The 22,317-nt window shown below is 37.9% G+C and overlaps 1 protein-coding gene across 1 annotated transcript; it reads right to left on the minus strand.

Moving 5' to 3' along the window:
- Positions 1–208: 208 nt before the first annotated feature.
- On the minus strand, positions 209–21,945 carry chrna7a (cholinergic receptor, nicotinic, alpha 7a (neuronal)). Its single transcript, XM_067448266.1, has 10 exons — positions 21,815–21,945; positions 19,428–19,567; positions 18,927–18,971; positions 16,633–16,742; positions 14,902–14,981; positions 13,174–13,341; positions 10,615–10,809; positions 6,047–6,133; positions 5,768–5,877; positions 209–818 (listed from the first exon to the last, which is right to left on the minus strand). The coding sequence occupies exons 1-10, from the start codon at positions 21,867–21,869 to the stop codon at positions 288–290; spliced, it is 1,521 nt and encodes a 506-aa protein (XP_067304367.1). The 5' UTR covers positions 21,870–21,945; the 3' UTR covers positions 209–287.
- Between the last annotated feature and the right edge of the window lie 372 nt (positions 21,946–22,317).

The raw sequence follows: 22,317 nt of genomic DNA on the forward strand, positions 1-22,317 counted from the left end.
AGTCAAAGGTAGACACTGCTATTTTTTTGAACACACCCCTTTCAACTAATTGCCCAATTGCACAGTCTTAAGAGCGTGCATATCATGAATGCTGGGTCTCATTTGTTTTCTGAGAATCTACTGAACCTACTGGTAACTTGTTTGCCACGTAGCAATAAAAAAATATACTAAAAACCTTGATTATTCTGGTTAGTCACATTGTACTGCTATTATTTTGAACAAGACTGTATATTGTTACACTTAATAGGATCTGAGAAGTAAAAATAACTAGAATAAGGGCCCAGGCCTCAGGTGAAGAAATCTTTAGATATGGCCTCAACGAAGTTCGGGGCAGACATTAGGATGCCAATGGTGCAGAGGATGGTGAACAGAGAAAAGGCCATGAGACAAAGACGGTCAATGACAGACGCTGCAAACTTCCACTCATTACACAAAGTCTCTTCCTCATCTTGGTCCCGGAAGCGTTTGGCAATGTACCGAACCTCATCCAAGATTTTGGAGACGTCAGTTTCTCCATGGCCGCTGCTAATGGAAGACGCCTGGGCCCCGGGGAGCAGCACGTCCTCCTCTCCTGCGGAGACCAGGCGGCTGCAGATCACCCCTGAATCAGGTGAGGTGGCGTAGTGAATGGTGTCCATCCCACGGAAGCCGATATAAAGCAGGTTTCCATTGGCGGACTGTGCGGCTCCAGTGCTGATGTCCACGCTGGAGAGGCTGCTGCGCGGCTGCTTATTGTGACAAGCCGAGCGAACTCTGTCCTCGCCGGGCCTCTTCATCCGCAGGAACCACGCGCACCAGTTCAACAGCACCACACGGGTCTAAAAGGGAAAAAGTTGGCATGAAATCCTCAAGCCATACTGAAGTATTAGATACATCATCACATATTACGTATAACAACACATACTAGGTGTATTTATGTAGTCCTAAAATCCATCTTGCTTTTAGTCGTTATTCTTTTCAGTTTTCTACGGTGGCCCAGTAGTGCAGTCGTACTAAATTAAACCACAACACAACGAAATAGCCACAACAACACGGAAGTGCAATAAAGTTGCCATTGCTCTATAAATTGGCCAGTCTTACAAAAATATAAACACTACCATCAGTTAAGTGTGTAACCATTGTATATCGACATGAAAAATCATTTCAATATCACCCACAGGTATTATAGCTGCATATTTATACTCAAAAACACTTTTACACGCTGCCATGGCGCTTGATGCCCAAGAAAACGTCTGCCAATTCCACCATGCAGTTGAAACATATAATTTGTATGAATTAAAATTACTTTTAAAGGGGGGGGGGGGGGGGGACACACTCAATCTCAATCTGAAGTTTCAGTCAATCTCATGGCAATCTTGAGTACCTATAGAGTAGTATTGCATCCTTCATATCTCCGAAAAGTCTTTAGTTTTATTATATTTATAAAAGAAATATGGGCTGTACCGAGTCTTTCCGGAAAAAAACGAGTGCCTGGAGGCGTATCGAGTGGGCGGAGCTAAAGAATGACGATCGCGAACAAAGCGGTGACGTCCTCAAGCGTGGAGAAGAAAACGTTACCCTAAATAAACCATGGCTATCAATCAGATTCAACTAATACAGATATGATCCAGAATCAGATCCGGAGGCTGAAATAAATTGAACAGGAGACGCAACAACAGCAGGATGTCCGTCTCTGTGGTATGGACTGTATTTAGTGGCCTGTCAACATTTGTGTGGGTTTACTCGCAGTTTATGAGGACATGATTCGGTTTATGGACTATTGTATGCGACTAAACCTTAGCACAGACATTTGAAGCAGTTTTACTCACCGGCTGCTTCTAAAGCAGGACCGAACCTTTATCGCTGGGACCGCTCCGTCAAAAACACACTTCTTTGGTATGATTTGGTGAAGTCCTGACAGCAGTGGCGTGGAAATCCACTTTGAGACGCGACTGAAGCGATGCTGTGAAGCTTCCCGTCATTTCTGCGATCAAATCGGTTCAAATGCAGCGCTGCCTTCCCGGAAATGCTGTGCTGAAGCGTTGAAGTCGCTCGACGTCACCCATAGGAATAAAGTGGAGCGCGCCGCGGACTATAACGACATTAGTGTTCACAGAGGACTGGATCTGCAGCTGAGCGAGTGTTTACAGCGTGCATTTCCTCTCTCGCTCTAGTCACGCGCGCGCGCACCCTACCGGGAGAAGAGCCCGTACGGCCCATACAAGGACCTTCCGCTCTATTTAACGTCAATTAGACCCATACTCGAAAAAAAACTCTCCGAAACTTGTGAGAAACCGGAAGGAGTATTTTTGACACAGAAATACTCCATCAAACGTCCAACATTAGTTTTTGAAACTTTGTCTATGTTTAGGATGGGAATCCAAGTCTTTAACAGTGTAAAAAGCTCAGTATGCATGAAACAGCATTTCACCCCCCCTTTAACATTTAAAAACAGACATGTTAAAATTTCACAGCTTTGTTGTATTCTAAAAAACAGACTCAATGCATAACATATAATTTGAACATTTAAACAAAACAAAAAAATAATAATTTTAATTCATAAAATTATAGGCTACGTTTTAACCACTTGGTAGAATTGGCAGACGTTCCCTTAGGCATCAAGCGGCAATCGTGAGTAAAAGCGTTCACGAGTATAAATATGCAGCTATAATGCATGTAGGGGATTTTGAGTAGATTTTCATGTCGATATACAATGGTTACACACTAACTGATCGTAGTGTTTGTATCTTTGTAAGACTGGCCAATCTATAGAACAATGGCAAGGAAAACTAACTTTATTGCACTCCGAGAGCATGGTCGGGAGCATTTCCGTTGTGTTGTGGTTTAATTTAGTATGGCTGCACTACTGGGCCACCGTAGGCCTACGATTGGAATCATATGCAGCAGACTTTAAAGCTTCGTTCATTTATTTCACTATCCTCCTCAATGTTGGGTGTAATTAGTTACTATAATTTAATTACTTTTCCCTTGAAAAAGTAAATTAAGGGATTACTCTTAGTTTTCTGTAATTGAATTACAGTTACTTCTGATGTAATTGAACTAAATACTAAATATAATTATACATAATTCAATAGTGGACTTAACATAAACATTAAAAGTCTTACTTTAAAATGCATGTTTTTATGTATCCTTCTCAGATTTGTAATACTTTCGTCAGTTAAGAAGAGTAATTTATGTAGTTTTATATTATGTTTTTAAATTAATTAAAATAGCCCTTTCATGAATTGCTTAACTCAAGGTTGATATAGGATTTAGAAAGTAATTAAAAAGTAATTAGTAATAAGTAATTAAATACTTTTTGGAGAGAGTAATTTGTACAGTAATCTAATTACACTATTGAAGATGTAATTAGTAACTAGTAATTAATTACTTTTTTAATGTTACTTACCCAACCTCCTTTAAGAATTCAATTTGGTCAATGATACAAGATCGCTGTAGGCTACTTGTTTTTAGTTATTTCTGTATTTTATATGTTATGTTTATCGCTTTTGTATTAATTTTTTTTCTTCTGTATTACACCCTGCTTCTTATGCTGTCTCTTGGCCAGGTCGTCATTTTAAATGAGAACCTGTTCTCAACTGACTTACCTGGTTAAATAAAGGAATTAAATCAAAATGGACTCTATTAAAGGTGCACTATGCAGCTTTCCGTCCACTGGAGGGCGCCTATTCAAAACAAATGCGTAGTTTGATGACGCAAAGTGTGAGCGCAGCATCTTGGGAGATGTGGTCTTCACCTCACAGCCGGTGGAAAATAGGACTCGGGCAGAAATCATGTTTATGCATGCGGTTATTAACGTTACTGTAGTCTAAAGCAGAGCAGAACCGAGTGTTGTGGACCTGAGCACAGCTGCTGGAGCGATTGTTAAACAAATACCCGCTTCGCGAGTACCGGGACTTTTATTATGACGGGACGGGACACATTCGCCGGGCGCCTGCACAGATCCGCTCTTCCGGGTTATGGTTTTGAGGGAATGTAGCTCTGTTTATCATATTAGATACATTTAAGTGTGTTTAAAATGATGTTATGACGTTACTCCGTGCGTTCACTCTTTCACACTGCTAAGAGTAAAACGCTCCTGCCAAATAAAAGCCGAAACCGAGGGTAGCGCAGATATGACGCAATTGACAGGCGACTCCCTCAAACGCAATGCTGAAACGTCCCTGTTAAAATAGCAATTTTCTCACAATTTACAAATACTTGGAAACTTCTGGGATATTGTAAGTACTTAACTGAACAAAATATTTAACACTGCCCTAGTGGTTTTTGGATATTTTACTGCAAAAATACTACATAGTGCACCTTTAACTTTGCTAGCACACATTACTAATATTGTGGTGAGAATTTAATCTGTGCAATTTAAAGTGATAGTAGAAAATTAGCCCATGATTTACTCACCCTCAAGCCATCCTAGGTGTATATGACATTCAACTTTTAGATGAATACAATTGGATTTATGTTTTAAAAAGTCCATTATAATGATTGTTTCTGTTTTGAAGTCCAAGTTCATCTATCCATCATATAACTGCACAACACGGCTCCGGGGGGTTAATAAAGGCCTTCTCAAGTGATGCGTTTGTGTAAGAAAAATATCCATATTTAACACTTTATAGACTAAAATAACGAACTTCCGGTGGTATGCAATTCGACTTACGGTGAAAGAGTAACCCCTGACGTGACGTACAGGAGCATCGCAAGTATTGATGCCTCTCGTGGACAGAGCTGTGCAACAAACTCAAGCCCCTCTTCTCTTATATCCAAATCCTCTGATATTTCTCTTTGAAAAAATCTCATTTTAGACTCTAATTCGAGACCAGTGTTTTGTTTTGCTCTATCCTCTGCGCTTCTGTGTTCGTCAATACACATGTGTCTGCAATCCGCCGGAAGCTAGACTAATAAAATAAAGGTATTTTAGTCTATGAAGTTTTAAATATGGATATTTCTTACACAAACGTGCCACTTCGCTTCAGAAGGCCTCTATTAACCCCCCGGAGCCGTGTGGAGCAGTTAGATGATGGATAGATGCACTTTATGGACTCTTTTGTTGACATTTGACAATGCGTCGCTCCGTTGCTCTGATTGGTTGTAGGTCTATCCAATTGATGTCAAAGTTCCAGCCTTGGGGAGTTTCCTTGTAAACACAGTTGTTTATGTCATAAGTGATCATAAATGGTTGAGCGAGAAAATGTGATTAAAAACTCTTAAAGTGACAGCAGCCTATAATAAAACTGCTTCCGTTTGTGTCATTAATGTTGATCATACATTAAAAGATAAAGAGATAATAACCCACTGCTTTTGACTGAATAACGTTTGAAAAATATAAGAAATAATGCTTTTAACTTTTTAATTTACAGGTAATTCATTTGATTACTTTATTCAATTTCTCTAGCATTTCTGGACTTGAGTACTACTGTTAGACTGACTTTAAATAACATTAATTTCTATCTTTATTCTATTTTATTTATTTGTCTGACAGTATTATATTGTATTTATTTAATACATCAAGCTTCCTTGTGATGTCTTCAAGCTATTGTGTATTGCCCATTATAAAACACAAATACCCAGAGCAAACATTTAGGATTTAGGTGAGATAATTTTAATGAATTCTTAGTTTACATGTATACATAGACTTTCATGGAACATTAGGTGGTGAATGTGTACAAACCCTGTGAATAATACTGTTTTACAAACACAAACATGGAAGTAACCATAATACTACTAAACTAAACCACATAAGCAGAAATAAAAGCAAGCACGAGAGCCTCACCCATTTTGGCATTTTTCCTCCATCAGGATCATGGTAGTGGTATTGTAAAACCCAGACTGTGGCGATCACAGACAGTCCAACAATAACCATGGTGGTGGCGAAATACTGAGCTAATCAGAGGATAGAGAGAATTACATTAAAAAACTATAATTAAACTTTATTATTACCAAGTGCACTTTTCAAAAGTGGTTTAAGAAATATTATAGTCATTAAAGTGTACTCGAAGTTCACTAAAAAGAAATGATTTGATCAAATAGCATCATTACAATTTGGACTTACCTATTAAGGGTACAGAGTCTGATGTCGCCGGCATTATCTCTGCTACCAGAAGCATGAAAACCGTCAATGAGAGCAGGACAGTGATCCCTGACAATTAAGATACATACATGTTACTCCTTCCAACAATGTGAACATTTTCATATGAAATCACAACTCTGATCACAGATAAAGAGGAAACTTGGGCTAGTGGTCACAAGAGAAGCAGAGGTGGACAAAGTACACAACTCTATTACTTGAGTAAAAGTAAAAGTACTATTGGTCAAATATTACTCTGTTTCAAGTGAAAGTTGTAAAAACAGATTTTTACTTAAGTAAAAGTACAGAAGTATTTGTTTACAAAAGTACTTAAGTATCAAAAGTAAATTCCTTTTTTATGCCAACACATTATTTTATTATTGTTGTATAAATGCACATTATGCCATCATGGTTTAAGCCGGTCAGTGATGCTCCATCTGACATACTAGCATACGACTAACTTAAACACATTTAAATACTTGTATAAAAGCTACAAAGCTCTTTATAAAGCTGCTGTCACTTTAAGGCCGAATGCACGGATCCAATACACTGATACACATCTGATATTCTCCCAACTTTACTCTTCTCTTTGTCCCAGACGTTTATATTTTTTATATTTTATAAGACATGCATCAAGTGTATGCCAACTAAACTAATCTTGATTTTTTTTTAAACTGAAACATACTTTCAAAGTATGGCTATGGGTGCACACACTTGTGCCTAAGAACCGTCTTCTTCCATTTTGCTATGAATGCTATTATGCTTTATGTGTCGTGCTTTTGGTGTTTGAGCACAAAATCTGTGGAAATGAGTAATAATATGTGCAATATGCCCAATCCCATGGCGAAATTCAAGCCCGGTAACAGCAACAATATTCATCCAGAGCAAATGAAACGAGTGAATGAGTGAGTGGAGGCAGGTTTGTGTGTAAATCGCTGTTGGAGAGATGAGAGCGAAAGAAAGAGACGCTGGTATTGTGTGTCTAATCTGAGGAAAAATAAGTATTGGAAGCGTTTCAGATATTTCAGTATAGATCTGTATTGGAAAATCATATTTTTGACAAAGATACATTGCACTTAGTTTAGTATTTCAGATGCCTTTTTAAAAGAATACAATTTAAAAGTGTACATATTATATATAAAATTCAACCCGCCAAAGTGGCTAGTAGGAGTGACTGTGTTACACGCCACTGCTGAAATCCATCTGAAATCCACGGGTGTTAATGTAGTTAAGATGATCCAAGGGAACAACAAAAGGCAGTCAGTCTTGAATCAGTCAGTCTTGAATCTTAATTTAGTGCCCTAAATAGATAAGATTAAATAAGCAGAGCTATATAAGATGAAACTTAAATGTACTGTATCATCCACAGTCTGCTAATTGCTGGTGTTTAGTGAACTGATCTTGAGTAACTCATTGAGCAACAGCCAATGACTTGGTGGAAAGTAATGTTTGCAGCTTCATCACACTAATACCATTTAGGAATGACAAAATGAATAAAAATAAATTGTGTTCTCCTGTGATTTCAGGTTCAGTCTCTTCCTCACTGACTGAGGCAGCATCCTCTAAAATAAATCCAGCAGGCCAGATAAATAGAGGCATTCGGCCTTCAGAGCTCTCCAACTGCATTAATCACTGAAGAGCCATCAATCTCACTACACGTACAGTAGCTTACAGGGACGGCGGTATAAATTGTGTGCCTGTGCCATTTCTGTGCAAGTGAATTTCTTATGATGTTGGTTTAAATGTGGATATTTCAGCAAAGTCAGCAAAAAAAAGGAAGGATAGGTTTGCCGTTGTGATAAATAAAATTAATGATTTTTAAAATGGCAAATGTGACATTTATGCACTTCTGTTTGCAGCAGTACAAGAGTGAGTCTGCTTTAATAAAACCTTTTAAAGGTGAAGAGTATAATTTCTTTAAAATCCGCTTTTCCATCATTGGGGCAAACGGTTCTAAGAACAGTAAAGAGGGAATTCAAACCATATGGAACGTGATGGAAGATAATGAAACACAACGTAAAGTAATGGGACCGTATTGATTATAATAGTTTGTTATGGAACATAATGGATCGTAACAGAACATAATGAAATGTTATGGGTTGCAATGAAACATGCTGGAATGTAATGGAATGTAACTGAACATCATTTAGTGATTTAAAATAATGTGGTCTTGTCCTAAATTAAGATTCAAGACTGCTTTTTTGCATTCTCTCGGATCATTTTGACAGTAGCTACAGTATACACTTTAAACTCAAAGTTCAAATTAATTAAATAGATTAAGTAGTGTCTACTCAAAGTTTTAGAAAAAGTTCTACTAACTTAATTATTTCAAGTTGGTGTAACATGGTCTTCCTTTTGAGTAATTTTAACTAATAATTTTTGATTAAATTGAACTTTTTTGTGAATAAGTAAGCATAACTTAAAAACATAAATTAAATACAACTTAATAGAATTAAGTACTTACATGCTAAGCATGATGAAATTTCACTGTAAACCATAATGTTGTCTTTATTTAAACAAATAAAGTAATCTTGACTAAATATTACTAGATTAGTCCAGAAACTCAAAGAATATATAAGTTAGTATAATTAACTTACAAAATACATTAACTTAAGATTTGAAGTTATATGAACTCAAAATCATAATTAATTAAAATAGCTCACTCTGGTCTTGCTTTGGTGTGATTGGCCATGCCAGGAGGGTTGTCTGGCAAAAAGAGAACTAATTCACTGATTGGAGAACATTTACACAAGGCGGTCCTTTTTGCCTCGTCTGTTGCTTGTTGCTGATTCAAATTAAGATGGAGACCTTTTCATTTTGTGCAATCTTAAATTCGGTAAATAAAAAAGTTACTAAACCTAACAATAATATGTGAACTAACTTATAACTAACCGGATTGACTTTATTTCTGTTTTAATGAAAATAATAGTTTCATTTGAAATCACCATGATGGAGACATTTTTTTTGTGTGTGTTCTGGTAACCTATTCGGGTTTACAGTGCAGGGCCAGATATTAACACCCGGGTTAACACTGGGTTGAAATTTATATATAATATTTTTACATTGTATTATTTTAAAAAGTAATGGAACGTAATTAAACATAATGGTTTGTGATGGAACATAACTGAACATAATGGGACTTAATGGAACGTTGGAATGGTTAAGCAACCGTATCCCACAATGGGTAAAAGGTAAAAAAAACTGTGTTTTTCTTTCCCATAAATTTAGGGCGAGGATGTTAAGAAAAACTTGACATCTTAAAGAGTTCGTTCACCCAAAAATGAAATTTATGTCATTAACTCCTCACCCTAATGTCGTTCCACACCCGTAAGACCTCCGTTCATCTTCACACACAGTTTAAGATATTTTATATTTAGTCCGAGAGTGTATGCAAGTGTATGCACACTATACTGTCCATGTCCAGAAAGGGAATAAAAACATCATCAAAGTAAAAGGTGCACTATGCAACTTACTGTCCACTGGAGGGCGCCTATTCTAAACAAATGCGTAGTTTGATGACGCCAAGTGTGAGCGCAGTATCTTGGGACATGTGGTCTTCACCTCACAGCCGGTGGAAAATAGGACTCGGGCAGAAATCATGTTGATGGATGCGGTTATTAAAGTTACTGTAGTGTAAAGCAGTGCAGGACCGAGTGTTGTGGAGCTGAGCACGGCCGCTGGAGCGATTGTTACACAAACACATGAGTTCCGGGACTTTTATTATGACGGGACGGGACACAGTCGCCGGGCGCCTGCACTTCCGCTTGTTCCGGTCATGATTAGGTAAAGCAGGTAAAGCAGCTCTGTTTATCATATCGGATACATTTAAGTGTGTTTAAAATGATGTTCTGACGTTCCTCTGTGTGTTCGCTCGGCGCTGCTGTGACACGGTCACACTGCTAAGAGAAAAGTGCTTTCTCAGATAAAACCGAGGCTAGCGCAGATATGACGTGATCGCTCAAATGCTATGCTGAAACGTCCCGGTCCTTAGTTAAAATAGCAATTTTCTCACAATTTACAAATAGCTGGAAACATTTGGGATATTGTAAGCACTCAACTGAACAAAATATATAACACTGGCCTAGTGGTTTTTGGATATTTTACTGCAAAAATACTACATAGTGCACCTTTAATTAAATTCGGATTGCATGTCAAACTGCTGAAATCATGTGACATTGGGGATCCGAATCGCTGATTCATAACCAAACGGAAGACAATGCTGAATAAAGTCGTAGTTTTTGTTATTTTTGGACCTAAATGTATTTTGGATGCTTCAAGAGATTCTAACTAACCCACTGATGTCTCATATGGACTACTGTGATGATGTTTTTATTCCCTTTCTGGACATGGACAGTATAGTGTGCATACACTTGGATACACTCTCGGACAAAATATAAAATATCTTAAACTGTGTCTGAAGATGAACGGAGGTCTTACGGGTGTGGAACATCAATTTAATTTTTGGGTGAACTAACCCTTTAAATTAACACAATTCATGGTTAACATCCTCAACATTTTAAAATGATGACAGAGGCATTCAGTGTCTAGCTCACCGAGAGAGATCTTCTCGCCTGAGTCGGCAGGCAACAGGAAGACGAGCAGGGCGAGAGTAGAGATGAGCACACAGGGGATGAGCAGATTGAGACCGTAGTAAAGCGTCCGTCTCCGCATCACCACCGTGAACGTCACATCTGGGTACGGCTCCTTGCAGCAGTCGTAGAATCTCTCATTCCTGCGACCTGGAACCTCTGCGGTGCATATAATTGGCAACCTTATAAAATTAATGCTTTGTGCAATGACCATTCAAACCTGTTACTGTGCCTTTACATTGCCTCCGGGTTGACTGACACACAACTGAAGGTCAGTGCACAAATGCTTAATATCGCCATAAATATCAAATGCAATACTGTCAAAGTTAAACAAATATCTATAAAATGATTACTGGGATTTTTTTTATAACAGAGTTAAACTATTGAGCTTGATATCACTTGTGAAAAAGAAGTAAACTTGATGTACTTTGAAATAAGCAAGAACTGAATGTAATGTTTTTCATAACATAATCGCAGGAAAATGTATTATAGTTTCAATTTATATTACATGCAGCTTAGTCCTTTTTGGATGCACTTAACCCCTTAATTGAAAGAACGTGAAGAATGTGCCTAAAGGTGCAGTGTGTAGTATTTATGATCATCTATTGACAGAAATGCAATATAATGTAACTATGTTTTTAGTGGTGTATGGGGATAAAGTTATGTTTTTATTACCTTTGAATGAGCAGTTTCTATCAACAGACACCGTGGGTCTCCATTTTGCGCTGTCATGTTTCTACGGTGACCCTAAAGGTGGGCTCAGACTAGAGGAGTTTTAGGCTGATTTTTGCCTGATTTTCCCCTCCTGAGAATCTGAGAAAAATTTGATCTGTTTCCGATGTTCGGAGCAGATTATCTGGTAATGTGAGGCGTTCACAGATCATATCAAACATGTTGGGATGATTACGTCAGTTCTTTCACTAAAGCCAATGAGAGAAGTGAATGAGAGCACGTTTGAAGCTGCTGTGTGCGGGTGATGGCGGAAGGGCGTGTGGAGGGTTGGAACAATACGTCCATTTGTATAACTTGTCTCTGAAAACATGACACAACCGTACGGACAAAGAGAAGAGCTGAGGAGAAATTGCCTTGGTTTTGAACATACCGGTGAGTGTAGAAATGATATAATAATAATATCTCGTAGTGAGTGATGCACAAAAATGTTAAAATCTTGTAGTGTGTGCATGCTTGAGATTTGAGAGGAAAAAAAATCTGTGAAGGTTTTCCTTATGTGAGTGATGCCACCAGATTTCATAATCGGTTAGGATTTAAAGGTCTTGTTCTTCGCGATTTCATCTTTCAAACTTTAGTTAGTGTGTAATGTTGCTGTTAGAGCATAAATAATACCTGTAAAATTGTAAAGCACAAAGTTCAATGCGAAGCGAGATTTTATTTAACAGAAGTTCCCTTTCAAAGCTGACAGCAAACGGCCGGTTTGGACTACAGCAGGAAGTGCAGGGCTGTAATGACGTCACTAGAACCGTTTGTTGACTGACCCTCCGCCCACAAGAACACGCAAAATAGGGGGCGTGGTCTCGTTGCTCTCTCACGTGGAGAAGAGCGTGCAATCAGCGCTTGCATCTCCCCGTTATGGTAAGAGGCGGGACCTTTCCGGGCAAAGTGCGCTAAGCTGCTGTCCAATCACAACACGGGAAGCGCTGGCCCAATCAGAACTCGTTACGTGTTTCTGAAGGAGGGACTTCATAGAACAAGGAAATCATCAGGCCGTTTTTAGGACAGAGAAGACAGCGGTGTACAGATAAGTAAATTGTGTGAAAATACTGTGTTTTTTTACACACGAAACATGAACTCATGTTATATTGCAGACTGTAAACGTAATCAAAGCTTCGAAAACACGCGAAGAACGGGACCTTTAAAAACTCCTCTAGACAAACTTCTCAAACTAGCTACTCTCTGATGTCAACCTTTTTGTCCTGTGTCAGCCACCGTAGCTTCTCTATGCACTTTTAAAGGGAGGGGGGATCGATGAGTGGTTGCAATTCGCAACCTCACCTCTAGATGCCACTAAAATTTACACTCACTACATCGTAAAATTATATTATTTATTAATAAAATCTAGTAATTTAAATGCATTTAAAAAAAAATTATCTCCCAAAAAAAATTGCATAAAAATATAATAATGATATACGTAAGCTTTCTGGACAAAAAAAAAAAAAAAAAGTATAATTTTAGGGCTTCGGTTCATTTTGACCCGCGAGGAAAGGATTTGTTACAGGATGTGAGGGAAGGTTAAAGTAAAACTTTAATTAGACATCATTACAAAGTGCACCTTTTAAAAGAAACAGTCATGAAAGTGTACTCTCTTTAAGTACACTTAAGTGGCTTTTTATTTGATTAATATTATATTATCTACATGTATATTTTTTGACAGGGCACAACAAGTAAAAAAAAAGTTTCACCAGGCAAGGCCAAGTAATGAAAACAATAAAGTACAGATAAAGTCCATAAACTAAACTTTTGACATCTTAACAACATGCATTGCATTTTTAGAGTATATCACCTTACCCACAAGGTCCCATTCTCCATTAGCGATATATCCTGTGATGTCGGCATCGATCATCTGCAGGTCCAGAGACCATCCGCCGTACGTCCAGGAGCCAAATTTCAGATCGCACCTCTGAAGATCGAAGGGGAACCAGCGGACGTCAATGTGGCAGGTGCTTTTGAATATCCCTGTGGACATAAATGTAAGCTGGTAATAAAACAATCAAACAGCAGCGCATCTGAGAGCACTCTATAAGACATAATAGTAACAACTAATAAAAAATACAATCATTACTATTACTGCAATGGTAGGATTATTATTATTATATAATAACCATCTCATGCAAAAATGTGAAAATTCGATTTATATGAACCATAACTGTGATGAAAATGAGCGTCTATGGATGAGACGACTGCACCAACATAAATTGAAGGTGCCGGGTGAAGACATAGCCTACGTATGTAATTTAGCATGGATGCTCAGTGCTCTCATTGCCATAAAGCATAACTATAGGCTTCTGACGAGGCTTTATGGAGGTTCAAGAGAAGGCAATCTCTTCAATGTCACTATAGTGAATTTACTGCAAACTCACTGCCAGGACTACATCTGCTCATGAATCTCATGTTTATCTCGGGATAGAGCCTGCTTCAGCTTTTACAGCAAGAAACAAGAGGAGGACAGTAAATGACGCCAGTGGAGGCGAATGCTGCGCAGACACATCTCCATTCACAGCAAAGAGGTTATCATTCAGACAACTCTTTAGACCAAAACTACTAATGTAAGAAGGTATATTAAGCTTCTTTTTTTTCTTCTGTTTTTTTGCACAATATAAATTAATTTAAAAGTGCACTACTTAACTTTTGGCCAATACAAAAGGGGTTTAGGTTTTATTGTACTGACACTTATTGATGTGGATGCAGCGTCATGCCAAAGCAAAGCATTCTGGTTTGTGACACCATTGTATAAATATCCTATTTGTCTATACATTTACATTTTAAAATACATTTTGGCCTATACATTTTTTATTTCCACAACAAAAAAAGTTGGTAACACTTCAGAATAATGGTCATTAGTTAACATTAGTTAATGTATTAACTAACATGAACTAACCACGAGCAGTTCATTTGTTACTGTATTTGTTCATCTTTGTTAACGTAAGTAAATAAAAATACAGCTGTTCATGTTAGTTCACAGTGCATTAACTAATGTTAACAAGATTTTAAATGCATTAGTAAATGTTGAAATTAACATTAACAAAGATAAATAAATGCTTTATAAGTGCAGTTCATTATTAGTTCATGTTAACTAATGAAGTCCATGTCAACCTGTATGACATTCTTCTTCCAGATGAAAAACTGAGGTAAGCTCTCCTCTTGGTCAGCACGCACCTGTTTATGTTCTACAAATCGGTCAGAATGGGTAGACAACTGCTCTGTGGGCAGGATTGTGGCTTTCTTTGTAGCTGTCATTATATTACTTTATCATTTTTAGCAAGAATCAAGCAATGTTTTTTGCCTTTTGGGCAGTTGCAATACCTGGTCTTTGCTCCAGGTTAACCCATGATTCATTTTGAGAGGCATTAGCAAAAGAAACACTGCTGCTTTTCTTCTCCTCACGTTTATCTCATCACAGTCATGATGTTGCCCAAATGGGCTTCCACAGCAGTCCAACCATTGTAGAATACAATTATTTTTTTCTAGACCAAGTGGTAAAAATGACTTATGTCACTGTAAACATCTGAACAGTACCTGGCGGTAGGTATTGGCAGGCACCAGAGGAGTTCACCAGCACATTCGTATGAAACGTGGCATCAAACCTTTCATCAGCACTGCGGAGAACACAAATCATTTTAACTAAAGAACACAGCAGTGATTTATGAACACTTAGAAACACTTCTGATTAGTCCAAAACAAAGTAAATGTAATGCATATTTTTGCATCACTGTAGGAAATGTTTTGTTACATGTTCCATTTCGTAAATGTGTTTGTCTAAATGAATTCTCATTCAGATAATGAAGGCATGTTCAAGAATAAAGGGTGACGCTTCAGAATAATGGTCTGTCATTAATAGATAACTATGCAGGACAAATGAGTAGTACTAGAATATTTTAGCTACTACTGTTAACTAATATGTAAAGTAATATTTAACTAATCAGTAAGTAATATCAAGATAGTTTCCTATGAGGTAATCAATAAAATACTGAATGAGATTGGCCTCAATAACTATCAACTAACTATGACAAATTATAAAGAATTGCCGATTAATTACTAACCACAACATTATCGTGTGTCACAGTCATATTTTTTACTCTGAATATAGTCATAAAATGCTTCACTAATTACTCAAGTGTTGCGTAATCACTCTTGAAGAACCACTAGTGATCTGGACCATTATTTTAAAGTAAACACATCTACGTATTTCACTTTAAAATAATGTTTTATATTTGAAGGCAACACTTGAGTAATTAGTGAAGCATTTTATGACCACGATGAGAGTAAAAGACAATTGCTCATATCTCATGTTAATGCTGTGATTAATAATTCATTCTTCATAGGGCTGCATCAATTCGGAAAAATTTGGGCGGTACCGATAACAGATATTTCTTTATGTTGAAAAGCCGATAACCGATATATTGGCCTATAAATCTAAAACCAGATTTTTGCAAAATCTTTTAGAACCTGATTATACATATAAAAGTCTCAGCATTAAAAGCAATGTCCCAAGCACACAATTATTATAATGTTCTCATTATAATTTATGTAGCCTATATGACTATAGGCTATAATCAGTTGCGCGAAACCGTATTTTCCTCTTTTGAAGTGATTCCAATCATATAAAGAAATTCAAATCCAGTGTGCATCTGAATTGTCTCAGCAGAAGGAAATATTATTTTTTCAGCTCATAATATATTGGCCAATTTTTCTTATTGGGCCGATAACGATAACATTAAAAATGAACATATATAGCGCCCGAGACAGGTATAAGTAACTTCCTGCATAGTGATGACGAACCATTTTTCCAATCTAAAGTCTCTAATTCCAAACTAATATTCAGTCTCAGAAATCCCTGAAGAAAATGCCATGATTGTCCAGGCTGATAGACCAACACAACCAATAAATAAATCAATTGAAATCAAAATGCTGCACCAGTGGTCTCATTTGATTGCATTTTAGTTCCATGTAGTGATTCCCTGACCTTAAAGTAGAGGCGAATATTAAGCAAATTCTATAGGCTACCATCTACGGCTTCTCCAGACAGGGACAAATGAGACCAAACCTTTGTTTTCCATGACATAGTGCAAACTCAGTATCCATTCTCTGTTAACAGCACTTTTCTTCCTGGCAACTTACCACTCTTCAAGAAATCCTTTGTGGACTGGATTTACACTTGAAAAGCTACGTTTGGTTTTTATAGAACCTTTACTTGCTAGTGAGTGATACATATGAGTTTATCAATAACTCTTGTTGTCAAGAACAAACCTGTTATAGAGTAAGATGTCAGGCTTCCAGATCTGACTGTCAGGGAATCTTACACTCGTCACTCCAGGATAATCAGAGGCGTTCCACTGGAGATAGTAGTCATACCAGTACTGAAATAAAGAGACAAATAGCAGATCACTTAATGCACAAAAGTAAGAACGGAAACAACATGGACATTTATGCTTTAAAAATGTATGCTGGTGCAAACTGAATTAGGCATGTGAACTTGAAGCTCATCAGTATCTAAAGAGGTATTCTAAACATACGCGCGCGCACGCGCACACACACACACACACACACACACACACACACACACACACACACACACACACACACACACACACACACACACATATATATAATTGTGAATAAAAGCAGAATGCAATGATGTGGAAGTTTCAAATTTCCACATAAAATTCAGAATACAACATAGATGTCAACAACATGGACAACATAGATGTCAAATACATACATGTCAAATGTTTAAACTGAGAAAATAAAATTTTAAGGGGAAAATAAGTTGATTTTAAATTTCATGGCATCAACACATCTCAAAAAAGTTGGGCCAAGGCCATGTTTACCACTGTGTGGCATCCCCTCTTCTTTTTATAACAGTGTGCAAACGTCTGGGGACTGAGGAGACAGGTTGCTCAAGTTTAGGAATATTAATGTTGTCCCATTCTTGTCTAATACAGGCTTCTAGTTGCTCAACTGTCTTAGGTCTTCTTTGTCGCATCTTCCTCTTTATGATGCGCCAAATGTTTTCTAATGGTGAAAGTTCTAGACTGCAGGCTGACCATTTCAGTGCCGGATCCTTCTTCTACGCAGCCATGATGTTGTAATTGATGCAGTATGTGGTCTGGCATTGTCATGTTGGAAAAGGTAAGGTCTTCCCTGAAATAGACAACATCTGGATGGGAGCATATGTTGTTCTAGAACTTGGATATACCTTTCAGCATTGATGGTGCCTTTCCAGATGTGTAAGCTGCCCATGCCACACAATCATGCAACCCCATACCATCAGAGATGCAGGCTTCTGAACTGAGCGCTGAGAACCACTTGGTTTGTCCTTGTCCTCTTTAGTCATGTTTTCCGGCCTCTTATTGCTACCTGTCCCAACTTTTTGGGAATGTGTAGCTCTCATGAACTCCAAAATGAGCCAATATTTGATGTGACATTTCAAAATGTCTCACTTTCAACATTTGACATGTTATCTACATTCAATTGTGAATAAAATATAAGTTTGTGAGGTTATGTAAATTATTACATTCCTTTTATATTCACAATTTGTACAGTGTCCCAACTTTTTTTGAATTGGGTTTGTAGATTATAATCATGTAAAGCAGTATCCTTATATCCACCAGATGGAGTGCCAGTAATCTCCACCAGAGGGCATTCTTTATTTCATATATTTATGCATTTCCCATAACCCTTTGCCTGGATAATACTTCATTACATCCACCTATGTCTCATTATCTGGTTAACTTTGCCTATATAAGCCCTGTGTTTTCAGTTATTTTTGTGAAGTCTTGTATGTTGTTAAACTGCACTTTTGAGCGTTACCAAAGACTATAGATATAGAAAGATGGTTCAGACCTATTACTTATTAATGTACGAACCTTCAACATGCAGTATGGTGGAATAGTCCCACCTTCTAAAGTAAAAGAGCCAATCGCTGATTGGTAAAGTCATTGCATCAATGCAGCTGCTGTTAGAAGCTCCGGTTCCCATAGAAATCTGAGACTGCACTTAGGACTGCACATGCGCATTGGCTCGTCTAGCCTGAAAAATAAGCTTTTTAAACGCTATTTGATAATAGGAAACAACATTTATGGGACAGTTCATGTTAGATTTTGTTGCTGATTTGAAATATGTTATTAAATTGTGATGTTATTAAATTCTGCTTCAGCAAGCAGTTTTTGAGATTCCCGGATTCCCCCATTTAAATCAATAGGACTTGCTCTTGTATGCCCAAAATAGCTGCCTGCATTGCAAATATGGCCGCCGAGTGAACAGACTTGCCTTGGAAATTGATTTTGGCATTACCCTGGTTTCATCTGTCTTGGTTTTTTGATTCTCTGCCTGTTTTCTGGAGGACTCTTTTGTCTGTATTTGCTGTTGCTCTTTTGATTGTTTGCTGTGTGCTGACATTTTGTCTGTAATAGGGATTATAAGGCTTTAATATATTATGAATAACATGACTTTCTGTACAGCTGCTTTAAAGCAATGTGTGTTATGAAAAGCGCTATACAAATATATCTGACTTGACTTGACAGTGAGTGTTGATGTCTTACCAGCTGTAACCAAATGTTGGTTGTAAGTACTTGGTTCTTCTCATCCTGTAGATGAACAAAAATGCACTTTTATAAAAAACTGAAAAGAGCCACTTCCAAAACAACTTAAGACGCAACCCAGACAGTAACAGTGTCGGCCTAAATCCGGCTGACATCTGGGACGCGTGGAATCCACATGTACCAGATGTGGCCCGGATCTGGGCCATCACTAAGTTGCTTTCTAGAAAGGGTCAAGAGCAGTACACTTTAGCATACTTTTTACTGAAATAATATCCTTTAAAAGAATATAAGTGCAAACTGGATGCAATGTTTTTGGACAATTAAATGCATGTTAACTGCAATTAAATGATAGTTGAAAATCTCAAATGCTTTAAGTTATCTGACCAATTAAACCAATAGAAAATGTTTACGAGCATGCCGGTTATTCAGCTGATGAAATGTCTTACAGTATTGACAAAATATTCAATGTTTCGTCTCTTATTATTGAATGAATAAACTTACCACATCCATAATCTGCATGAGACTGAAGGTGAAATACACAGTGAGTGAGTGTGTGTCATTAAACACAGGTCTCTCCAGTGGGTTATAGTCTTTCATCAGGTCTCTGTAGAGTCTCCTCTGATGCTCTCCCTGAAGTGACACTGCCAGAATAATGAACAATGGGACACGGTTGCAGAGTTTCACCTTCACTGCTAACTGCTTTCAGAAAAGGTTTGCAGCGTGAACTGAATGAGATATTCCAGAGAATGCTTGCGAATCAACAGAGACAGCTGCTCCAGCTCATTTGGAGGTACAGGTATTGATCTGAAGCTTTTCTGCTGGGTTTCAGTGATTAAATCTCCACCAGGAAGTCTGACTGATTAGACTCAAGCACTTTCCTCAAGTATGCATCTGACTCCCTGCTTGAACTTCTTTTGTTTTAACATTTGCCAGCATTTGGACAGCAAACAGTAAGTACTTTCCAGATAACTTTGATATACCTCATCAAGATATTAAGTAATTTTTGTAAGTGTAGAAAGCAAATAATAGTTAGTTCATCCAAAAACAAAATTCTGTCATCATTCACTCACCCTCACGTCGTTCCAAACCAGACTTTTGTTCATCTTAGTAAATAAAGATCTTCTTGATGAAATCTGCCCCTCCATTGACAGCTACGCAATCACTAATTTAACACTTCAAAAAGTTCATAAAGAGATTGTAAAACTAATCCAAATGAATTGAGCGGTATATTCACATGTAAAAACTGATCAGTAAACATAAACAGAAGCTCAACCGAACCTGCATGATGCACGAGAATGAATGTTATCGGTTCTCGCTAAAGCTCAAACGTGCTGCGTAACACGAGAATGAACCTCATTGGTTCTCGCTGAAGTTCAAACGTTCTGCGTAACACGAGAATGAACCTCATTGGTTCTCGCTGAAGTTCAAACGTTCTGCGTAACACGAGAATGAACCTCATTGGTTCTTACTGAAGCTCAAACGTGCTGCGTAACACGAGAATGAACCTCATTGGTTCTCGCTAAATTTCAAAAGTGCTCCGTAACACGAGAATGAACCTCATTGGGTCTTGCTGAAGCTCAAGCGTGCTGCGTAACACGAGAATGAACCTCATTGGTTCTTGCTGAAGCTCAAGCGTGCTGCGTAACACGAGAATGAACCTCTTTGGTTCTCGCTGAAGCTCAAACGTGCTGCGTAACACGAGAATGAACCTCATTGGTTCTCGCTGAAGCTCAAGCGTGCTGCGTAACACGAGAATGAACCTCATTGGTTCTCGCTGAAGCTCAAGCGTGCTGCGTAACACGAGAATGAACCTCATTGGTTCTCGCATGTCATGCAAACATGCTTGACCTTCTATTTACCACAACTGATATCTGAGTTGATGAATATTTATACGTAAATAAAAGCCTCAAATCAATCTGTTCATCATATAAAGTATATCGTGTCGCTTTAGAAAATGTATATTAAACCGCTCAGGTTATATGGATTAGTTTTACAATCTCTTTATGAACTCTTTGAAGCGTCAAAGTGGTAACTGCACAGCTGTCAATGGAGGGACAGAAATAAAAAATATCTTCATTTGTGTTCTAAAGATGAACGAAAGTCTTGTGGGTTTGGAACGACATTAGGGAGAATAATTAATCACAGAATTTTCATTTTTGGGTGAACTATCCCTTTAACTCTAGTGTCTTTCCTAAAGTTCAATCACTGTCACCTCTCATAGCTGTATAAAAGGGATCTGTCTCCAGTCTAATTCCCTTAAGATCCCATCCATTCATAATCTAATTCCACCGAGGACATCCTCTAGATTACGTCAGGCTTTTTCTTTATTCTAAGATGCACCTGATATTCATGAAAGATGAGAGAGCTGGACTCGTTTGCCAGTGTCAGAGACACTATATTGTGCACAAAGACAAAGCATCCAGTGTAACCACATATTGAGGGCCACTAATGGAAGTGCACTCAGAAACTTACTGATAAACGAATTAGTGGTAACAGAACGAGACCCTAATTATACAAGCCATAGCAATTAGAAAAATTAAGATAAACTCCAAGCTAAGCAGATTTAAGCCACATGATATACGACACACATAAACTTGCAAATAAACTGCCAACATAAACCATGACCTTACATTTGGTCGGCCCCAGTACATACGGTCCTCACCTATTAACTCTTATTCTGGCCTGCATCCTCATATACACAGCCTCAAAACAAAACATCAGCTTTATTTGATGTCACAGTAGCATCTGCAATAGTGGAATCTAAATTCAGCAGACATCTAACACTGTAATCTTACAAGTACGCAGGCACAATTATTGAACATTTTGACTTTAATAATTCCACAAAGCTCACAGTTATGATTTAATTAAATGTTCATTATGTTTCTTACCACTCCATAGGCAGGTTGTGGTGGTAAAATAAAGAGTATATTCCCAAATTCCCATGTTCCTATATCAAAATTACTTAATTTTCTGTGTGATGTAGTTTTTTGTAGGTTTGTGGTAAAGAATCTCTCTCGGCATCCCACAGGCAGAAGAGTGAGTAGAGTCTCATGCAGCAGCATCAACAAAAGGGAACTAAGCTCCGCCTCCTCCATCTCTCTCTCTCTCTCTCACTCACACACACACACACACACACACACACACACACACACACACACACACACACACACACACACACACACACACACACACACACACACACACACACACACACACACACACACACACACACACACACACACACACACACACACACACACACACACACACACACACACACACACACACACACACACACACACACACTTTATCTTTTTTCATTCTAATAGCAAAAAAGTATAACTATGTGTGCGTGCATGTGTAGAAAAGCTCTTTAGATTTTGATGAGGTT

The sequence above is a fragment of the Pseudorasbora parva genome, chromosome 1 (genome assembly GCF_024679245.1).
Source record: "Pseudorasbora parva isolate DD20220531a chromosome 1, ASM2467924v1, whole genome shotgun sequence".
Taxonomy (NCBI): Eukaryota; Metazoa; Chordata; class Actinopteri; order Cypriniformes; family Gobionidae; genus Pseudorasbora; species Pseudorasbora parva.